General features: G+C 47.4%; 1 protein-coding gene across 2 annotated transcripts in view; it reads right to left on the bottom strand.

The window, feature by feature from the left end:
- Positions 1 to 4,173: 4,173 nt before the first annotated feature.
- CMTM7 (CKLF like MARVEL transmembrane domain containing 7) overlaps positions 4,174 to 17,885 on the bottom strand; it is a 50,458-nt gene continuing 36,746 nt past the window's right edge. The window contains exons 2-5 of one of the 2 annotated variants that reach the window (XM_019422844.2): positions 17,005 to 17,178; positions 10,453 to 10,551; positions 7,485 to 7,566; positions 4,174 to 4,803 (exon numbers count right to left, since the gene is read on the bottom strand). In XM_019422844.2, coding sequence (XP_019278389.1) covers positions 4,790 to 4,803; positions 7,485 to 7,566; positions 10,453 to 10,551; positions 17,005 to 17,178 — 369 coding nt within the window. In that variant the 3' untranslated portion in view covers positions 4,174 to 4,789. The remainder of the gene's footprint in view (positions 4,804 to 7,484; positions 7,567 to 10,452; positions 10,552 to 17,004; positions 17,179 to 17,885) is intronic. The other variant, XM_019422845.2, reaches the window with a different exon arrangement.

Here is a 17,885-nt window from a genome sequence, read left to right as displayed (position 1 = left end):
CGTCTGTCTCGCGTCAGCTGTGCTTGGGTGGCACGTGATGAGGCAAAAGCAGGTTTCTCCGTGGAGCCATTACGGAAGAGCTTGCGTCACCACCCGGCGTTCACGTGACACTAGCCGCGTCCGATACGCTGATGCTCGATCGCCGGAGAATCCAGAGCGATAAAAATGTACGCTCCACACCCCTGCCCCCACCCCTAGAAAGGCGATCTAAAAACAGTGTTAGAAACACCCGAGGCCGCAAACCAAGAGCCAGGCATGAAGGCAGCAACACATTCACGCGCTTTGATGATGTCGGGCACTGGAAATGGACACGACCACGTTCTTTAAGCTTCCCTGCTCTACAGTAACGCCAGCTGCCGGTGGCCGGCAGGGGTGTTCAACTTGAAGCTTTGAAGCTTTGCACGGCACCCCTGGCTCTGTGAAACCTTGCGGGAGAAGACAATGTACTTTTTCTGCTCCCAGGAAAAGGCATTGTTTCCGTTGTTAATGCTTGGCAAGCTTTATGGGTAAACGCCCTTTTTGGCTCGGCCTCTGCCTTGTATGAGCCACCCAAAGGGGTCGCAGTGTGTGCATCCTGCGAGCAGTTTGTTGCAAAAGAGCAGGGAGCAGAGTCCAGACCGAAAAACAAACGTAACGCCCACAGAGTCACACGACTACAGCCAGTATCTAATAAATTTAGAAATATGTGGGGCTTCCTCGGGGTGGGGCTGAATCTGGAGACCCGGTCTCATACCCGATTCTTGCCCCTCCTTGTCCTGCCGCTAATTAGTGCAGTCCGGGCGCTATCAGCTCAGATGAAGGTCTTTGCTCCACAGGAGCTGTGAAATCCACTCCAGGTTTCACTTCTGCTGTTTGTGCACCCTCACAGCCCCTATAGCCCCGCCTGGACCTTTAATTCTGTGGGTCCCTGAGCTGTTAATCATACAATATACGCATATGTGCAGGGGTTTTCTCTGGGCTACTTTTTTTCCGTGGCATTTAGTGGCCTCATTATCCAGGATTTTTATTTTGTAGGAAATCCACGGATTGTTCAAATGACTTGCGTGGTTGAGAATTTTAGTGGCTTCCTGCCCCATCCACCCCTCGGGGCCTTACTGGTCTTTCCCTTTCTAGGCCCCTGGCCATTCACCTGTCCCCAAGGCTGTATATTTTCTCATTGGGCCACTTCCACCAAAGTAGGTGATCAGATGCCTTGCACGGGGCTTTGGCCATTGGAGTTATCTCCCTATTCCCCCTCACTCCTGTCTTCCAAAGCCATCCCTGAGTAAGGCTATTCATGCAGCCACCACATATTTCCTGCCTGTACCCACATATCCAACCGAACCATCTGGAGTGAAGCTGAGAAGGAGAGCGCTGATATGAGGATGTGTTACTGAGTGGGTCACCACTCGGTGTGACTGTTCCCTTGGTCCCACGGAACTGTCCCTGGAGAAGTGGTGTAAAACTTGCCTTAGGACAGTTTGTCCCAGGAGAGAACAGATGTATCCACTGACTCCTGTGTCCCATTGGCCAGTGTTCCACCCCAGGGCAGGAAGTCTCCTGCACTTGCCGGCCGCACACGTGTGGGTGCTGGGTGGGTCCCTGGGCAGCATCCACAGGACAGTCAAGAGGCGCCAGTGGAGGCCTGGAGCACAGCTGTGTGGTTACAGTGGCATGAAGTTGTCACAGCCCTTGCAGGACTGGCACTGCAGTGGTGGCTGGATGAAGAGAGATGTGAGGCCCAAATTACATACAGCATGGTGACTGTTTCAATTAATTGCAGATAACTACCAGAGACTTCTTTGCACTTTCTAGGCAACCCATGTAACTGCCGTAGAGCTACATATTAAGAAAAGCAAAGATGCGGTGGATGGAAGGATCTGGAGGTGATGCTGGGAGAGGAGCGACGGGAGGGGTGGGGCAAGGGGAAGCATAGCCACAATGGTTGGTTAAATGCCGCGCTGCGCCCCGCTGCCACAAGAGGGCGCGCGCTGCTAGGCGAGGGCGCGCAGGGCGGCCACCTGCTCGTCAGGGTTTTGTTTTCGCAGAAGAAAAGTTGAGGCCAGCTGCGACCGGTGGCAGCGCGCCAGCAGGCGACTCTGCCGGCAGGGGACCCCGGGGAGGGCCCCCGCCCCGCGCACTAGCTTGGGGTTTCGGGAGGAAGCAGGTGCTGGCCCGAGAAGCCTCCGCGCGCTCCGGCCTCAGCCCTGACTTCCTGCTGCCAGACCACCCTCCTTCCCGTCCCCAGAACCACCGGGTCAGGTAGGGTCGCAAACCGAGGGCTCGCGGGCTGCACAAAGCCTCGGCACGCATTTGGCTCGGCCTGAAGTGTATCTTTTAAAAGTTTATTTAGCAACCTTTATTTTTTTTATTATTACTAGTTTTTAATGTTTTTACTTATTTTTGAGACAGAGCATGGGCAGGGGAGGGGCATAGAGAGAGGGAGACACAGAATCTGAAGCAGGTTCCAGGCTCTGAGCTGTCAGCACAGAGCCGGATGCGGGGCTTGAACTCACAGACTGTGAGATCATGACCTGAGCTGAAGTCAAACGCTCAACTGACTGAGCCACCCAGGAGCCCCTATTTGGCAACTTTTAAAACTCAAACGTTTAGCCTAAAAATTCTCTCCCACACTTGGGGCATTGGCAGCCCTGGGCTGCCCTCCACATGCACCCCTGCCCTCGCAATGAGTTTTTAACAGTTTGGGTCAGGTCGATATTCAGCGTCACCATTATTCTGGCTGTTACTGCTCTACAGAACCGAGCCAAAGGGCACCCTTCACACCGCGATGTTACCTTTTTTGCACAACTCTGCATGGAGCTTATCGTGGTCTTTCTCATTTGCATAATTTTCATATACACAGAAAATGACAATAAAACCCCAGCAAGCCACCGGTTGCCTCATTGGCCTTACAAGGTCCACAGGCTCCAGTTACTCGCCCGGTGGTCTTCATGAGAAAGCCACTCAGTGTCTGGCCGCCTCCAAGCTGGGTGCATTGCTCTGGCCCGGCAGCTTCCTTCCTGTCAGGGACTTCAGAACGTGTTATTTTTAAGCAGAGAAACCCACTTTGTCAATCTAGATCATATGAAACTCTATTATATAAAACAGGAAATATGATGTTAACACGAATGATCAATTTACATTTATAACATTTACTTATTATAAAGTCAGTCCATAACGGGGTACCTGGGTGGCTCAGTTGGCTAAGCGTCATGATCGTCCGCTCAGGTCGTGATCTCACGGTTCGTGGGCTCGAGCCCCGCGTCGGGCTCTGTGCCGACAGCTCGGAGCCTGGAGCCTGCTTCCGATTCTGTGTCTCCCTTTCTCTCTGCCCCTCCCCTGCCCGCGCTCTGTCTCTCTCTCAAAAATAAGTCAACATTAAAAAAAAGTTTTTTTTAACTCTGCGTAACCACTTTCTAACCACTTTCACAGCTTTTAGGTGCAGCTCATCGGCATTACATTTATGCTGTGCAGCCACCACCACGTCCAAGAACATTTCCGTCTTCCCGCTTGCAAGCTGTGCCCATTAGACACGAACTCCCCATCCCCCCACGCCAGCCCCCCGCTCCGGCAACCATCCTTCTACTCTGAATTTTAAGTGCTCTAGGAATCTCCTGGAAATGGAATCATACAGCATTTGTCCTTCTGGCTTATTTCACTCGGCACAATGTCTTCGGGGTTCATCGATGCTGTAGTAGGTACCAGAATTTCCCTCTTTTTCTAAGGCCGCTTGTGCTGCTCGTGAGTAGTGCTTTATTAGGTCTTGTGTGAACAGTACTGGCTTCCACCCTTAACATCCATTTACTCTGAAAATATGCAAATCTTGAGGGGCCAGGGTCTTCTGCATCCTTTAGTGTTCTCATCTCTGGGGAGGTGGGGGGGGGAGGGGGAGGGAGGCCCGGGGGTGCATCAAGTGCTTTCCCATGAGCTTTGTGGGCCCTGTCACGTGACTCCTGGTTTACAGCTTTCTCGTCCAATAAGAAATTGGCCAAGTCAATATTTTTATTACAAAACACATGCACACACGCCCCCCTCCACACATGCCCCCCCACACACTCACAGTGGTAATTAAGACTGAGGCCTGCAACGCGGGCTGACCACACAGTGCTTCTGCAGGCCCGCCTCACTTAAGAAAGAGGGTCTGGTCTCAAGAGGGCCTTCTTCCCAAGCTGGATAAATTAGGAGATGGCTTTGTTTTTTCGTTAATTTTTTAATATATTTATTTATTTTTGAGAAAGAAACAGAGCGTGAGCGGGGAGGGCAGAGAGAGAGGGAGATTCAGAATCCGAAGCAGGTTCCAGGCTCCGAGCTGTCAGCACAGAGCCCGACACAGGGCTCGAACTTTTGAACCGTGAGATCATGACCTGGGCCGAAGTGGGAAACTTAACCGACTGAGCCACCCTGGTGCCCCAGAGAGAGCTTTGTTTCTATAAGAGGACTTAAGGCAGCTTCATCCCCCTGAGGAATGTGGAGTAGAAGCAGATTTAGGCAGGAGTATTCAGAAACCCTCCGCTGTGGTAGGTAAGTGGGGTCATCAGTCCCTGAGACAGTTGGTTCTAAGAGCAGGAGGAAGAGACCAGATTTCCCCGGAGGCTGCTTTCGTTCCCAGGCGGCGAGGACTATTCTCCAAGGAAGACCAGAAAGGCTGAGAGCGGCTCAGGAGCCCAGGAGGACGCCGAGGGCCCCTCTTGTGCCCAGCAGTGTGGGCAGGGCTTTGGCACAGGAGCAGAGGTTCAGAAGCCCGCCCTGGGCGCCGGCCCCCCGACGCTCCCGTCTCAGGGCCTGCCTCGGGCCGGGGCGCGGGGTGTCCTCAGACAGCAGCATCTTGGGAAGGAAGCGGCAAAGTTAGGACGGCGGGCAGGGCAGGCCCACCCAGAAGCCACACATCAGGAGGCTGCCCCCCAGCTCTGCTCAGAGCACTTCCTTCCTCCGCCCAGCAACAATTACCATTGGAATTCGTTTTTTCCTTCTAAACACATTTTTTTTATGTTTATTTATTTTTGAGACAGAGCATGAACAGGGGAGGGTCAGAGAGAGGGAGACACAGCATCCGAAGCAGGCTCCAGGCTCTGAGCTGTCAGCACAGAGCCCGACGCGGGGCTCGAACTCACGGACCGTGAGATCATGACCTGAGCCGAAGTCGGCCGCTTAACCGACTGAGCCACCCAGGCGCCCCTCTAAATACATTTCTAACAGAAAAGAAAAAAATTAGTACGGGCGGGGGGACAGGGGGTTTCTATCCTTCCTCTTCCCCACCCAGGCCTATTGTCACAGGGACTCTCATTGTGTTTGCGGTTTCTTTGGGCTCTTCCTTCATAATTTTAAGTCATAATTTTCACCTTCAGATGTTACCCATAACTGTTACATTCTCTACTTTTCTTCATTGGTTTTTTTTTTTTAATTTATTTTACTTATTTATGTATCTATTTATTTAGAGAGTGAGAGGGGCAGAGAGAGAGGAGAGAGACGAAGCAGGCTCCACACTCAGCGCAGAGCCCAACACGGGGCTCGATCCCACGACCACAAGATCATGACCTGAGCCGAAGCCAAGAGTCAGGCACTTAACCAACTGAGCCACCCAGGTGCCCCCTCATTGATTTCTCCCTTAAACAGCTTCAGCGAGACAAAATCTACCTACCGACAACTCACCCACCTCAAGGGTAGGCTTCATGTCCACAGTTTCCGTGTACTCACAGGACTGTGCGAACACTGACTGCCATACTTCTGGAATATTTCATCCCTTCCAAGAGAAGGCCCACACCCGTCTGCAGTCACCTCCCCAGCTCCTGGCAACCTCTGATCTACTTCCTGCCTCTTTGGATGTGTCTCTTCCGCCCGTTTCATGTAAACAGAATCCCACAGCCTGTGGTCTCTTGTGACTGCCTCCTCTCCCTCAGCTTCCTGTTCTCTTTTTGTCAGTGACTTCTAGAGAGAAACGGAAGCTGGTGGAAACGTTTCTTCGGGACAACTCAGACCATGTACTGTACACACTCTGATATGCCTTTAGTTATTTTTTTAAGAGAAAGAAAAAGAACGAAGACGGGAAGGGCTGGGCTAAAGAAAAAGGCGGATTAATCAAAATACCTGGGTCAAGCTCTCAGCAGTGTTACCTCCAGGAATGCATTCTAGAGGTAGAAGATATTAGGGATGAGTATGGGGCTATATTTACAAGTGTGTTCTTTACAACACTGTTTAGTAGCAAAGAATTAAAACAAAAAACCACAGTGACCCCAGACAGGAGACAAGTAAACTATGACACAGACATGCCCTGGAGTCAATGCAACAGCACAGAGCCATTAAAAGTGATGGGAGAGAGGGGCGCCTGGGTGGCTCAGTCGGTTAAGCGGCTGACTTCGGCTCAGGTCATGATCTCGCGGTCCGTGAGTTCGAGCCCCGCGTCGGGCTCTGTGCTGACCGCTCAGAGCCCGGAGCCTGCTTCAGATTCTGTATCTCCCTCTCTCTGACCCTCCCCCGTTCATGCTCTGTCTCTCTCTCTGTCTCAAAAATAAATAAACGCTAAAAATAAAAAAATAAATAAGTAAAAGTGATGGGAGGGACACGTGGGTAGCTCAGCCGGTTAAATGTTCGACTTCCGAGCAGGTCATGATCTCACAGTTGTTGAGTTGGAGCCCTGCATTCGGCTCTCTGCTGTCAGCACAGAGCCTGCTTCAGATCCTCTGTCTCTCTCTCTCTGCCCCTCCCCGGCTCGTGCTCTCTCTCAAAAATAAACACTTAACAAAAAGCGATGGGAGAAGAGGGGCACCTGGCTGGCTCAGTCCTTAGAGCATGTCACTCCCGATCTTGGGGTTGTAAGTTCGAGCCCCAAGTTGGGCACAGAGATTACTTAAAAATAAAATCTAAATACGTACATACATAAAATCTTTTTTAAAAATGTGATGGAAAAGAATCCCCAAACAAGTGGGGAAAATGTCTGATAGATGGTTAAGTACGAGCATGAGAACAGGTTACAAATAATACCTGAAGTTTGATCGTTTAACAAAAGCAACATATGTATCTATACATCTTTGTATCTGTCCATCTATCCATCCATCCATCCAACCAGAGAGAAGAAATACTGGAAGGACAGACACCCAGTAGGTGCTATTTCTGGGTAGTGTGATGATAGACGGTTTTCATTAAAAATATTTTGTTTTTCTTATTTGCATTTTCAAAATTCTCTACACTTTATTTTCGTCATGAGGGAACTTATTTAAAGAAAATGCTTCACCGGGCCCCTGGGTGGCCCAGTTGGTTAAGCGTCTGACTCTTGATCTCGGCTCAGGTCATGATCCTGTAGTTTGTGAGATCGAGCCCCGTGTTGGGCGCTGCGTTGACAGTGTGGAGCAGAGAACCTTGGGTGACACCTTTCCACCTTGGCCCCCCCAACGCCTCACGGTGGGTGGCCCTTCCCTGTTGCTGAACTCCAGACCAGGCCGTCCTCCCGTTCCCCAGCAGAGGGAACTCTACTTTCAGAGATCATCTGTGTTCGGGCAACCAGAACTCACCTGTTGACTGGGTCACACACGAGATCTTGTAGGACAGCCATATGCTCGCCAGGCAGAGGAAGGTGGCCACGAAACCGAAGATCTACACAGGAGAGAGAGCAAAGGAAGTTCCCAGGCCGAGGGCCAATCACACAGGCTAGCCGCCCTTTGTTTCTCATCCCTGCGCCTGTTTCTGGACCAGCTGTGGCCAGGAGGGAGCCCCGGGGAATCACGGGAGCTGACCACCTGGTCCCTGCTCGGGTGCAGGAACGAGGCCTTGTGTCCACGGCTCCCCCAGCAGGGGCCCTAGCGCAGGCCTGGCAGCCAGGCTCTGGCTTTCACCTCCTGGCTCTCCTCGCTCTAGGCAACTTCAGGGCCCACGTTTGGGTTTGTGTTTACCACTAAGCTGGGGCCCAGACACTGGCCTGTAATTACCCGGGGCTAGTGAAAGAGAAAAAGGTGAGGTTGTGTATTTTAATTTAGGTTTTTAAATTTCTAATGTTCAAATGGATCTTACTGATGTGGCAGCATTGCATTTCATTCATTAATGGCTTTCTGTTCTGTGTCACTTTATAGCCAGGTAAGAGCCCGAAGCTGAAGCCCTGACAGGCAGTTTCATGTCTGCAAACATTTAAATAGTATTAGCCTAAAATAAATAGGGCAGTGCACCTTTCTATTCTGAGGCTCCACTCTGTGCTCAAGCGGCTGACCTAGCTTATCTAGGAAAGCTGACCTAGCCCAGTCCAACCTCATTTAACGATGAAGAAAGAACAGGGCGCCCAGAGAGGAAAAGGGTCTCGTGTGAGGCTCCTGATGGTCGAAGAGACTCTGCTGTCTTCGTATGAAACTTTGAAGCCTGTAGCCATTTCCTTACTTGCCAACAACACCAGCAGCTGCAGCAAGGATAATTTATTGACCACTTGCTATGTGCCCGCCTGTGGTCTAAGCCCATTAGGTGTGCTGATCCTTTAAACTCCTACCACGTTTCCGGCTGGGTGATGCGGGTACCCTCCCCTCCCCCTCATTTGGCAGCTAAAGACAAGGAAGGACAGCAAGTCAACTAGTTTGCTCAGGGCCACAGAGATAGCGAGGGCCAGACGTGGGATCTGAGCCCTAGGAATCAACAGAACCCTGCTCTGTATTTTTGCCCAAATGTTCCCAGACTTGCACATGGCCTCAGGTTTGTGGCGCGGCCAGAGCCACGGCTGACACACAATAGGAGGAGCCCAGGAGCAGCCAGGCCACGGGCAGGATTTCCAGGGTTTGGTTTTCTTTTCAGGCCCGGCCTCTGGTTTACATAAGCGGCTGCCCCCACAGGCCCACACCCGCTCCCCTCCCCCAGGTCCCTTTCCTTGGCTCCCTTTGTACCGATTGTCTGCACCACATAATTAGCCTATTGGAGCCTGTCCTAGCCCCTCATTGTCTGTCCTGCACAATTAGCACATTATATACTATCCCGGTCCCCAACTGTCTGCACTGCATAATTGAACAGTTTATTATATCGCTACATAATGCTATTCTGGACAACAATGCCTTGTTTGCTAATTGTTTCATGCGCCTTGGCCTTGACTCCTGAACTAGATTACCATTTTCTCATAAGCAAGGTCCGTGTCTTTTTATTTCTTCTGGCTCCCTCATGGCCCAGGCTTTGTCCTAGGCACAAAGACGGTGTATGATAAATGGGGCTTATTGGAATTCTAAGGCTAACAGACACGGTTATGTGCAACCTGAATCCTAAAACCCAGTGGGAGCCTCCCGTGTGGCTCTGACACAGTGGGCACCAGCCGGCCTGTAATCAAGCAGGTGGTAACCTGTAGGTAGCATTCACTCCCGTCCTTGGGGATTGCAGGGGTGGGGAGGGGTGGCTGCGCGAGGCACCGAAGGCCCATGAGTGTTGAGAGGCTTGGCTGCCCCCTCCCCACCTTTGCAGGACAGACCCCACCCCTCAGTGGAACTCCAGGCACTAAACCACTCCCAACCCAAAGTCTGGAGAATTTTGTTAACAGGTACATGAAAGAGTGACTCTCCCGTGCAGCTTTTCTTAAAACTCAAAATGAGGCAAATCCGTACTGGCCCACAGGCCACCAAACTGTAACCAGTGAGCTAAATCAGAAACCAGATTGCAGGAATCTATGCATCGTTAAGTAATAATAAATGCAGGGGCGCCTGGGTGGCTCAGTTAAGTGTCTACCTTCAGCTCAGATCATAATCGCATGGTTTGTGAGTTTGAGCCCTGTGTCCGTCTCTGTCCTGACAGCTTGGAGCCTGGAGCCTGCTTCGGATTCTGTGTCTCCCTCTCTCTCCGACCCTCCCCTGCTCGTGCTCTGTCTCTCTCTCTCAAAAATAAATAAACATTAAAAAAATGTTTTTAAATAATACATATATATGTATAGTATACACACATAAGAAAATATGTGTGTGTGTGGGTGGTAAACACAGCCCCACAGCACTCTTATTTTTATACATTTCCATGGTTCTATTCAGGCTACCAGATCGATCAATTTTCACCTTTGAAAGGTCTAAAAGTGTTACTTCCTGGACTGAATATTGTTATAAATCAGGACCAGCAAAGCCAGGACTCGTGACAGGTATCACTAACTGACCATATCCTCTTCCCGTGGGCCCTAAAGTGGCCTTGGAATATTTGCCCGCACAACACTGAGGTAGCCACAAGCACATGACTCAAATGGGCATGTGCATTAACGCCGAATGGCCCCCTGGTTTAAGCAGTGGCTTCGGGAGAGAGAGGGCTGGGCCACGGGCCATCTGTGTGTGCCAGAAGCCCTGACGGTCCACCTGCTGAGACCCTCTGCTGTGGGCCCAAGTTTAAGGCTCTTTGGAGACTGCTGCTGGCTGGATCGAGGCGGGTACCGATGGGTACTTTTCTAGGAAAGAAAGTCCCCGGGAAACAATCCCTTCGCTGCCCATCGGGAAGAAAATGTACTAGAGGTGAACTCGTTCGTGAAGTGTCCCCCGAGACCGTCCTCACCGCTCCGGCTACCAGTCCGCTCTGGCTGTAACTCTTGGAGGCTGCCACAATGGAGGCGATTAGGAGGAGCAGGGTACCGATTAAATAGTGCAGAAGTTCCTGGGGACAAAAACAAAGCAAAGCAGTGGGTCGCGAGGTCCACTCCTGGTTCTCAGAGGCAACTGGGCACAGAAGAGAGGAACTCTGACCACAGCAGTTAGCTCACAGGCAGCAGACACGGAAGGCTGGCCAGGATGAGGCCCTACAAGACCGAAAAGGAGCCGGCAGGCAGCCAGAGAGGCAACAGAGAGAAAGGACACTTGTTGCGTGAAGAAAGATATCCACTAAGGACGGCTCCACTCCTGAGAGCAATCTGTAGACAATATCCTGACGTCTGGCGAGAGCGAGAGCAAACAGGTCCTCATGGCTCCCAGGCTGGAGAGTTTAAAGGCAGCTCCAGCTCTGAGAGGCAAAGCCCCTCAAAGAGATGTGTGTCTAACGCTTCTGCTTCCGAGAAAGTTCTCGTCTAACAACGGGCTGGCTTTGGTGGCGGCCTGGGGTGCCCACCCGCCCTGTGAACAGTTGTAGGTGTGGACTTGAGATGCTCGGCCCCTCAGACTTGGAGTCGGAGCTTAGAGTGAGGTCAGGGCCCTTCTGTGATGTGCTTGTGGGGGTGGGGGAGCCAGCTTTCTGGCACCCGAGCCTCCTGGTTTGGTCCTCATTTCATCACACTCTGCTGAGGAGTTGGTTGGCAGGGCAGACTCCACCGCTGCTTCCGTCCGCCTCCACCCCATTCAACCCCATGCTTAAAATGGCATCTCCACAGACCCTGAATGAGGCTGAACCTCCTGCATTCAGCAGCATGACTTCCATCCACCTCCTCCTTCTTTCTCCCCATGACACCAGATCAGAGGGGAACGGGGGCTGAGGGCTGGGAGAGTACTCCCGCTGGATCCAGAGTGTATTCATTTTTAATTGTCATCGGTGAGAACTTAGAAATTAGTCCTTCGTGAAGTTCTGCCCATCAGGGTAGTCACCTATTAAATTCTGGAAAAGCGTTCCACTTTTAAGCAGCAGCTCCTCTGAAAGCTGGGCAAAATCAAACACCCAAATTTCCCCTTTACGGACTAGAAAGGAATTATCAGAAAGCAGATCACAGAGATTTTGAATGAAGAGCAGATTAGTAAGTGAAGTTCCCTCCCTCCAAGATTCTCACCCAAAAAGAAAGAGGACTATGACGTGAAAGGACTATGACATGGGGTACGGAAAACTGACTTGAGAGAGTCCTAAATGGAAGATCCCCTGATAGTGCCCCATCGAAAATGTGGGGCTGAGCTAACCCCTCCAACATTCTCATTCCCTTCTCAGCCCACCCCTATTCTTGTCCCCAGCTTTTATTCCCTCCTCTGCTTGTTCATTATCAGTATCGTTATCAGAGGAGCTTTTTCTCAAAAGAAGCAGAAAGGTGTCATAACTTTGAAAGGAGCCTTATAACTTAGGAACACAAAGGAAAGGTCTCTCAAAATAACATAGCGGGTAATAACATTAAATGTGAATAATTAAAACAGTCCAAACAAGAAGCAGAGGTTGTCAGGCTGGATTTAAAAAAAAAAAAAAAGATTCAACTAGTCTACTGGAGAAAACCTTATATTCAAAGATACAAACAGATTGAAAGTAGAAGCTTCCATTCAAACAGCAACCAAAAGAAAACTGGAGGGGTTACACTGGTGTCAGACAAAATAGATTTTAAAACAAAAAATGTTACCAAAGATAAAGAGGGACATTTTATAATGATGAAAACGTCAATCCGTCAGGAAGACAGAAAATTATAAAGACGAATTCACCTAATAACAAAGCAACACATGAAGCAAAAACTCAAAGAGATGAAGGGAGAAATAGATAATTCAAAAATAATAGTTGGAAGCTTCAATACCCTACTTTCAATAATGTATAGAACAATTAGGGAGAAGATCAACAAGGAAATAGAAGACTCAATACTATAAGGCAACTAAACCTAACCTAACATCTATAAAACACTCTACCCAACGACAGAATATACATTCCTCTCAAATGCAAATAAAATATTCTCTAGGATACACTACATGTTAAACCATGAAATAAAACTCAATAAATGTGAAATATTGAAATAACATGAAGTATGTTCTTCAGCTACAACAGAATGAAATTAGAAAGCAATAGCAGGAAGAAATTTGGGAAACCCACAGATATGTACAAAATAACACATTCCTATCTAATGGGCCAATTAGAGACAAAACCACAAGGAAAATTAGAAGATACCTGCAGATGAATGAAAATGAAGACATAATAGACTAAAATTATGGGATGCAGCTAAAGCAGTGCTCAGAAAGAAATTTATAGCTGTACAGACCTATACTAAAAAACAAGAAAGGCTTCAAATTAATAACCTAATCTTTACCTTAAGACATTGGAAAAAGAAGATCAAACTAAATCTACAGCAAGGAGACAGAAGGAAAAAAAGATGGGAGCAGAAATTAATGATCTAGAGAACAGAAGAACAATAGGGAAAATTAGTGAAACCAAAACTGGTTCTTTGCAAAGATGAAAAAAACAGCCAAACCTTTAGCAAAACTGATCAAGAAAAAAAAAAAGGGAGAGAAAAGATGACCAGATTCAAATGACCAGAATCAGAAATGAAAGAGGGGACATCACTACAGACCTTACAGAAGTAAAACTGATCTTAAAGGAATACTTGAACAATTGTATGTCAGTAACTTAGAAAACTTAGATGAAACAGACATGTTCCTATAAGAACATACCACTGCAAATGACTCAAGCAGAAATAAACAATCTGAAAAATCTAAAACAAGTAGAGTTTGTATTAATAAGAATAATAAATCACCCATAAGAAAAACCCAGGCTCAGATGCTTTCATTGCAGAATTCTACCAAACATTTAAATAAGAATACCAATTCTTCACAAACTCTTTTAAAATACAGAAGAGGTGGTAACACTTCCCAAATTATTCTATGAGACCAGTATTACAGTGATAGCAAAACCAGACAAAGGTATCACAAGAAAACTACACACTGGTATCTCTTACAAATACAAATATAAAAATTCTCAGTAAAATGCTAGCAAACCAAACCCAGCTACATATAAACTGAATTACATATCATGACCAAACAAAATGTATCCCAGGGATGCAAACTTTAGTTCCACATATGAAAGTCAATGTAATACACTATATTAGAAGAATATTAAGGGGGAAAACCCATGATTGCCTCAACAGACTAAGAAAAAGCATTTGACAAAATCTAACACCCTTTCATGATAAAAAAAAAAACCATTCAACAAAGTAGGACTGGAAATTAACTTTTTCAATCTGATAAATCGCATCTGTAAAAATCCACGGCTAACATTATATTTAATGATGAAAGATGGAATGCTTTCCTCCTAAGCTCAGGAACAAGATAGCGATGTGTGGTCTTGCCACTTCAATATTCAACTAATTTCTTAGTTGAATAAGAACAATAAGATAAGAAAATGATTGGAAAGGAATATAAAACTATCTCTACTCATAGATGGCATAATCTTATATCTACAAAATCCTGAAGAATCCACTAACAGTCTATTAGATCTAAAATGAGTTCACCAAGGTTAAGGATACAAGATCACTATACAGAAATCACTTGTATTTCTATCCACTTGGAATGAACAATCCAAAAATGAAATTAAGAAAATGATTACATCTGAAATATCATCAAAAAAATAAGGTACTTGGAAACAGATTTAAGTTCCCCCGTGCCAAATGCACCAAAACTTACACTCTGAAAACTATAAAATATTGATGAAAGAAATTAAAGAAGATCTAAATAAATGGGAAAACCTCCCATGTTCCTAGGTCACAAAACTTAATGTTAAGATGGCAATACTCTCCAAACTGATCTCTAGATTCAGTGCAGTTTGTATTAGAATCCCAGCTGACATTTTGTAGGAGCTAAAAAGTTGATTCTAAAATTCATATGGAGGGCGCCTGGGTGGCGCAGTCGGTTAAGCGTCCGACTTCAGCCAGGTCACGATCTCGCGGTCCGTGAGTTCGAGCCCCGCGTCAGGCTCTGGGCTGATGACTCGGAGCCTGGAGCCTGTTTCCGATTCTGTGTCTCCCTCTCCCTGCCCCTCCCCCGTTCATGCTCTGTCTCTCTCTGTCCCAAAAATAAAAAAATAAAAAACGTTGAAAAAAAAATTAAAAAAAAATAAAAAATAAAAAAAAAATAAAATAAAATTCATATGGAATTGCAAAACTCCAAAACAATCCTGAAAAAGAACAAATAGAAGATTCAGAATTCCTAATTTCAAAACTGGCTACAAATCTACAGCAATCAAGACCGTGTGGTAAGATCAATGCAACTGAGAGTCCACATATAAATCCATGTGTTTATGGTCAACTCATTTTCAGCCAGGATGCCAAGACAATGCAACGAGGAAAGAACAGTCTTCCCAACAGATGGTGCTGGGACCACTGGATATTTACATTTCAACGTATTCTTTCCTTCAAAAGAATGAAGTTGAATCCTTACCTCACGGCAGACACAAAAAATTAATTCAAAATAGACAAAATACCTAAATGTAAGAGCTGAAACTATGAAACTCCTTAGAGGAAAACACAGAGTAAAATCTTCATGATCTTGGGTTTGGCAACGGCTTTTTAGATTTTATACCAAAAACATCATTAACAGAAGAAAAGTAGTTACATTAGATTTCATCAAACTAAAAACCTGTGCTTTAATGAACACTATCAAGAAAGTGAACACTAGGGGTGCCTGGGTGGCTCAGGCAGTTGATCATCTAACTCTTGGTTTCAGCTCAGGTCATGATCTCACAGTTCGTGGGTTCAAGCCCCTCTGTGCGGAGCCTGCTTGGCATTTCTCTCTCTCTCCCTCTCTCTCTGTCCCTCCAGGCTCATGTGCACTCTCTCTCTCTCTCTCTCTCAAGAAATAAATGGATAAACATTAAAAAAAACTTAAGAAAGTGAAAAATAACCAATAGAATGGGAGAAAATATCTGCCAATCATTTATCTGATAAGGAACTTCTAATTAAAATATACAAAAGACTGTGAATTCGGTAATAAAATGACAACCTAGTCAAAAATGGGCAAAGGATCTGAATAGACATTTCTCTAAAGAAGATACATGAATGGCTAAAAAGCTCACCAAACGATGATTGACATCAACAGTCATCAGAGAAATGCAAATCATGAGATACCACTTCATACTCGTTAGAGTGACTAAAATCAGAAAGTAAGAAAATGACGAGATGACGAGTACTGATAAGGATGTGGGGAAATCGGACCCCTCCTACACTGCTGATGGGAATATAAAATGGTGCGGTCACTTTGGAAAAAAGTCTGGCAGCTCCTCAAACAATTAAACACAGTTACCACGGGAACCAGCAATTCCACTCTCTGGTATATTCCCTAGCGAAATGAAAACACGTCCACGCAAAAAGCTTGTACGTGAATGTTCACAGCAGCATTATTCATGATAGCCAAAAGGTGGAAACAACCCAAATGTCCATCAGAATAAACAGAATGTGGTATATCCTTTTAATGGAATATTCCTTGACTATTAACAAAAATGGAAGTACTGACCCCTGCTACAACATAGAAAAACCATGAAAACACTCTCGGTGAAAGAAACCCGTGACAGAAGACCACACATATGCTTCCATTTACAGGAAATGTCAAGAAGAGGAAGATTCATAGAGACAGAAAGTAGATTAGTGGTTGCTTAAGGTTGGAGGGGATGAAAGGTAGGAGGTGACAGCTAAAGCATACGGGTTTCTTTTTGAAGCGAGGAAAATGTTCTAAAATTGACTATGGCGATGGTTGCACAACTCTGGGAAGATAGCAAAATCTGGAGAATTGTACACTTTAAATAGGCAATGGTCCGGCATGTGAAGTATATGTCAACCAAGCTTATAAAAAAATAATAGAGGGGCGCCTGGGTAGCTCAGTTAAGTGTCCGACTTCGGCTCAGGTCATGATCTCTCGGTTCATGAGTTCAAGCACGTCGGGCTCTGTGCTGACAGCTCGGAGCCTGGAGCCTGCTTCGGATTCTGTGTCTCCCTCTCTCTCTGCCCCTCCCCTGCTCACGCTCTGTCTGTCTCTCAAAAAATAAATAAAGATTTAAATTTTTTTTTTTAAATAACAGAGTGGAAAGAAAAAAATCCTGGAAACTTCTGAAATCTTTCCTCAGACTCTGCCGGTCCTTTTAGCTGATGAATCTTACCATTCAGCACTCCCAACAGTATAAATCCCCATCGCCTTTAGGAGCTTCTTCCTCCAAACTCACACACATGGCCCGTTTCCTGCCACTCGGGGAAAATAAACACTGAGGCAGGAGGCACAGCAGGACACAGGCAGAGATGGACACAGGCAGACATTGGGACGTGCAGGGCCACAGCAGGAAGAGACGGAGAAAGAGCAGGCGGACGCCAGGGGGCGCAGTTGGGACGGATTCTGTTGGGTCTCAGTGCCTCAGCGAATACCCTGACTTCCGGGTGCCCAGAATCGGGCCCGGCCACTCCCTTACCGACAGGGGCCAGCTGATGCAGGTGAGCACGCGGTAGAGACGGAACAGATGCACCAGGTAAAAGACGAGGATCATTATCAAGTTGCAGATGGTGACCACTTCAAAGTAGCTGTAGGCACTGTACCTGGTCCACACAGAACTCCTCACGCAGATGAAGGCGATCAGCAGAGTGACCTGGGACAGAAATACAGGCACGTCAGAGAAACGCCCGGCCAGGACGGCCACCCAGGGAACAAACAACAACAGGACATTGAGGAACCGCTGCGATTCGGGTTATTTCCTCACAGACTGGCTGCAAGGTTGGGAAAGTGCACTTTCCCATAGTGCGAGCCTTTAAAACACGCCGGTCGCGGGGCACCTGGGTGGCTCAGTCGGTTGAGTGAACGACTTGGCTCAGGCCAGGATCTCACAGTTTCATGAGTTCACGCCCCCTATCGGGCTCTGTGCTGACAGTGCAGAGCCTGCTTAGGATTCTCTCTCTCTGTCCCTGTCCTGATTGCGCGCGCGCCCGCTCTCTCTCTCTCAAAATAAACAAGCTTGGAGCGCCTGGGTGGCTCAGTTGGTTAAGCGTCCGACTTCAGCTCAGGTCACGATCTCGCGGTCCGTGAGTTCGAGCCCCGCGTCGGGCTCTGGGCTGACGGCTCAGAGCCTGGAGCCTGCTTCCGATTCTGTGTCTCCCTCTCTCTCTGCCCCTCCCCCGTTCATGCTCTGTCTCTGTCTCAAAAATAAATAAACATTAAAAAAAAAAAAGTTAAAAACAAAACAAAATAAACAAGCTTTAAAAAAAAGGAAAAAAAAAAGAAAGAAAATGTGAGTCTCTAATGAGCATCAAATCACAAAATGTATCTGACACCGGTTCAAGTGGTGTGAAAAATGCTCTA

Source organism: Panthera pardus, unplaced genomic scaffold (genome assembly GCF_024362965.1).
Source record: "Panthera pardus isolate Hobbes unplaced genomic scaffold, ASM2436296v1 HiC_scaffold_16, whole genome shotgun sequence".
In the NCBI taxonomy this organism is placed as follows: Eukaryota; Metazoa; Chordata; class Mammalia; order Carnivora; family Felidae; genus Panthera; species Panthera pardus.
The sequence above is the reverse complement of the archived record's forward strand: the minus strand, read 5'-3'. Positions and strand labels throughout refer to the sequence as shown.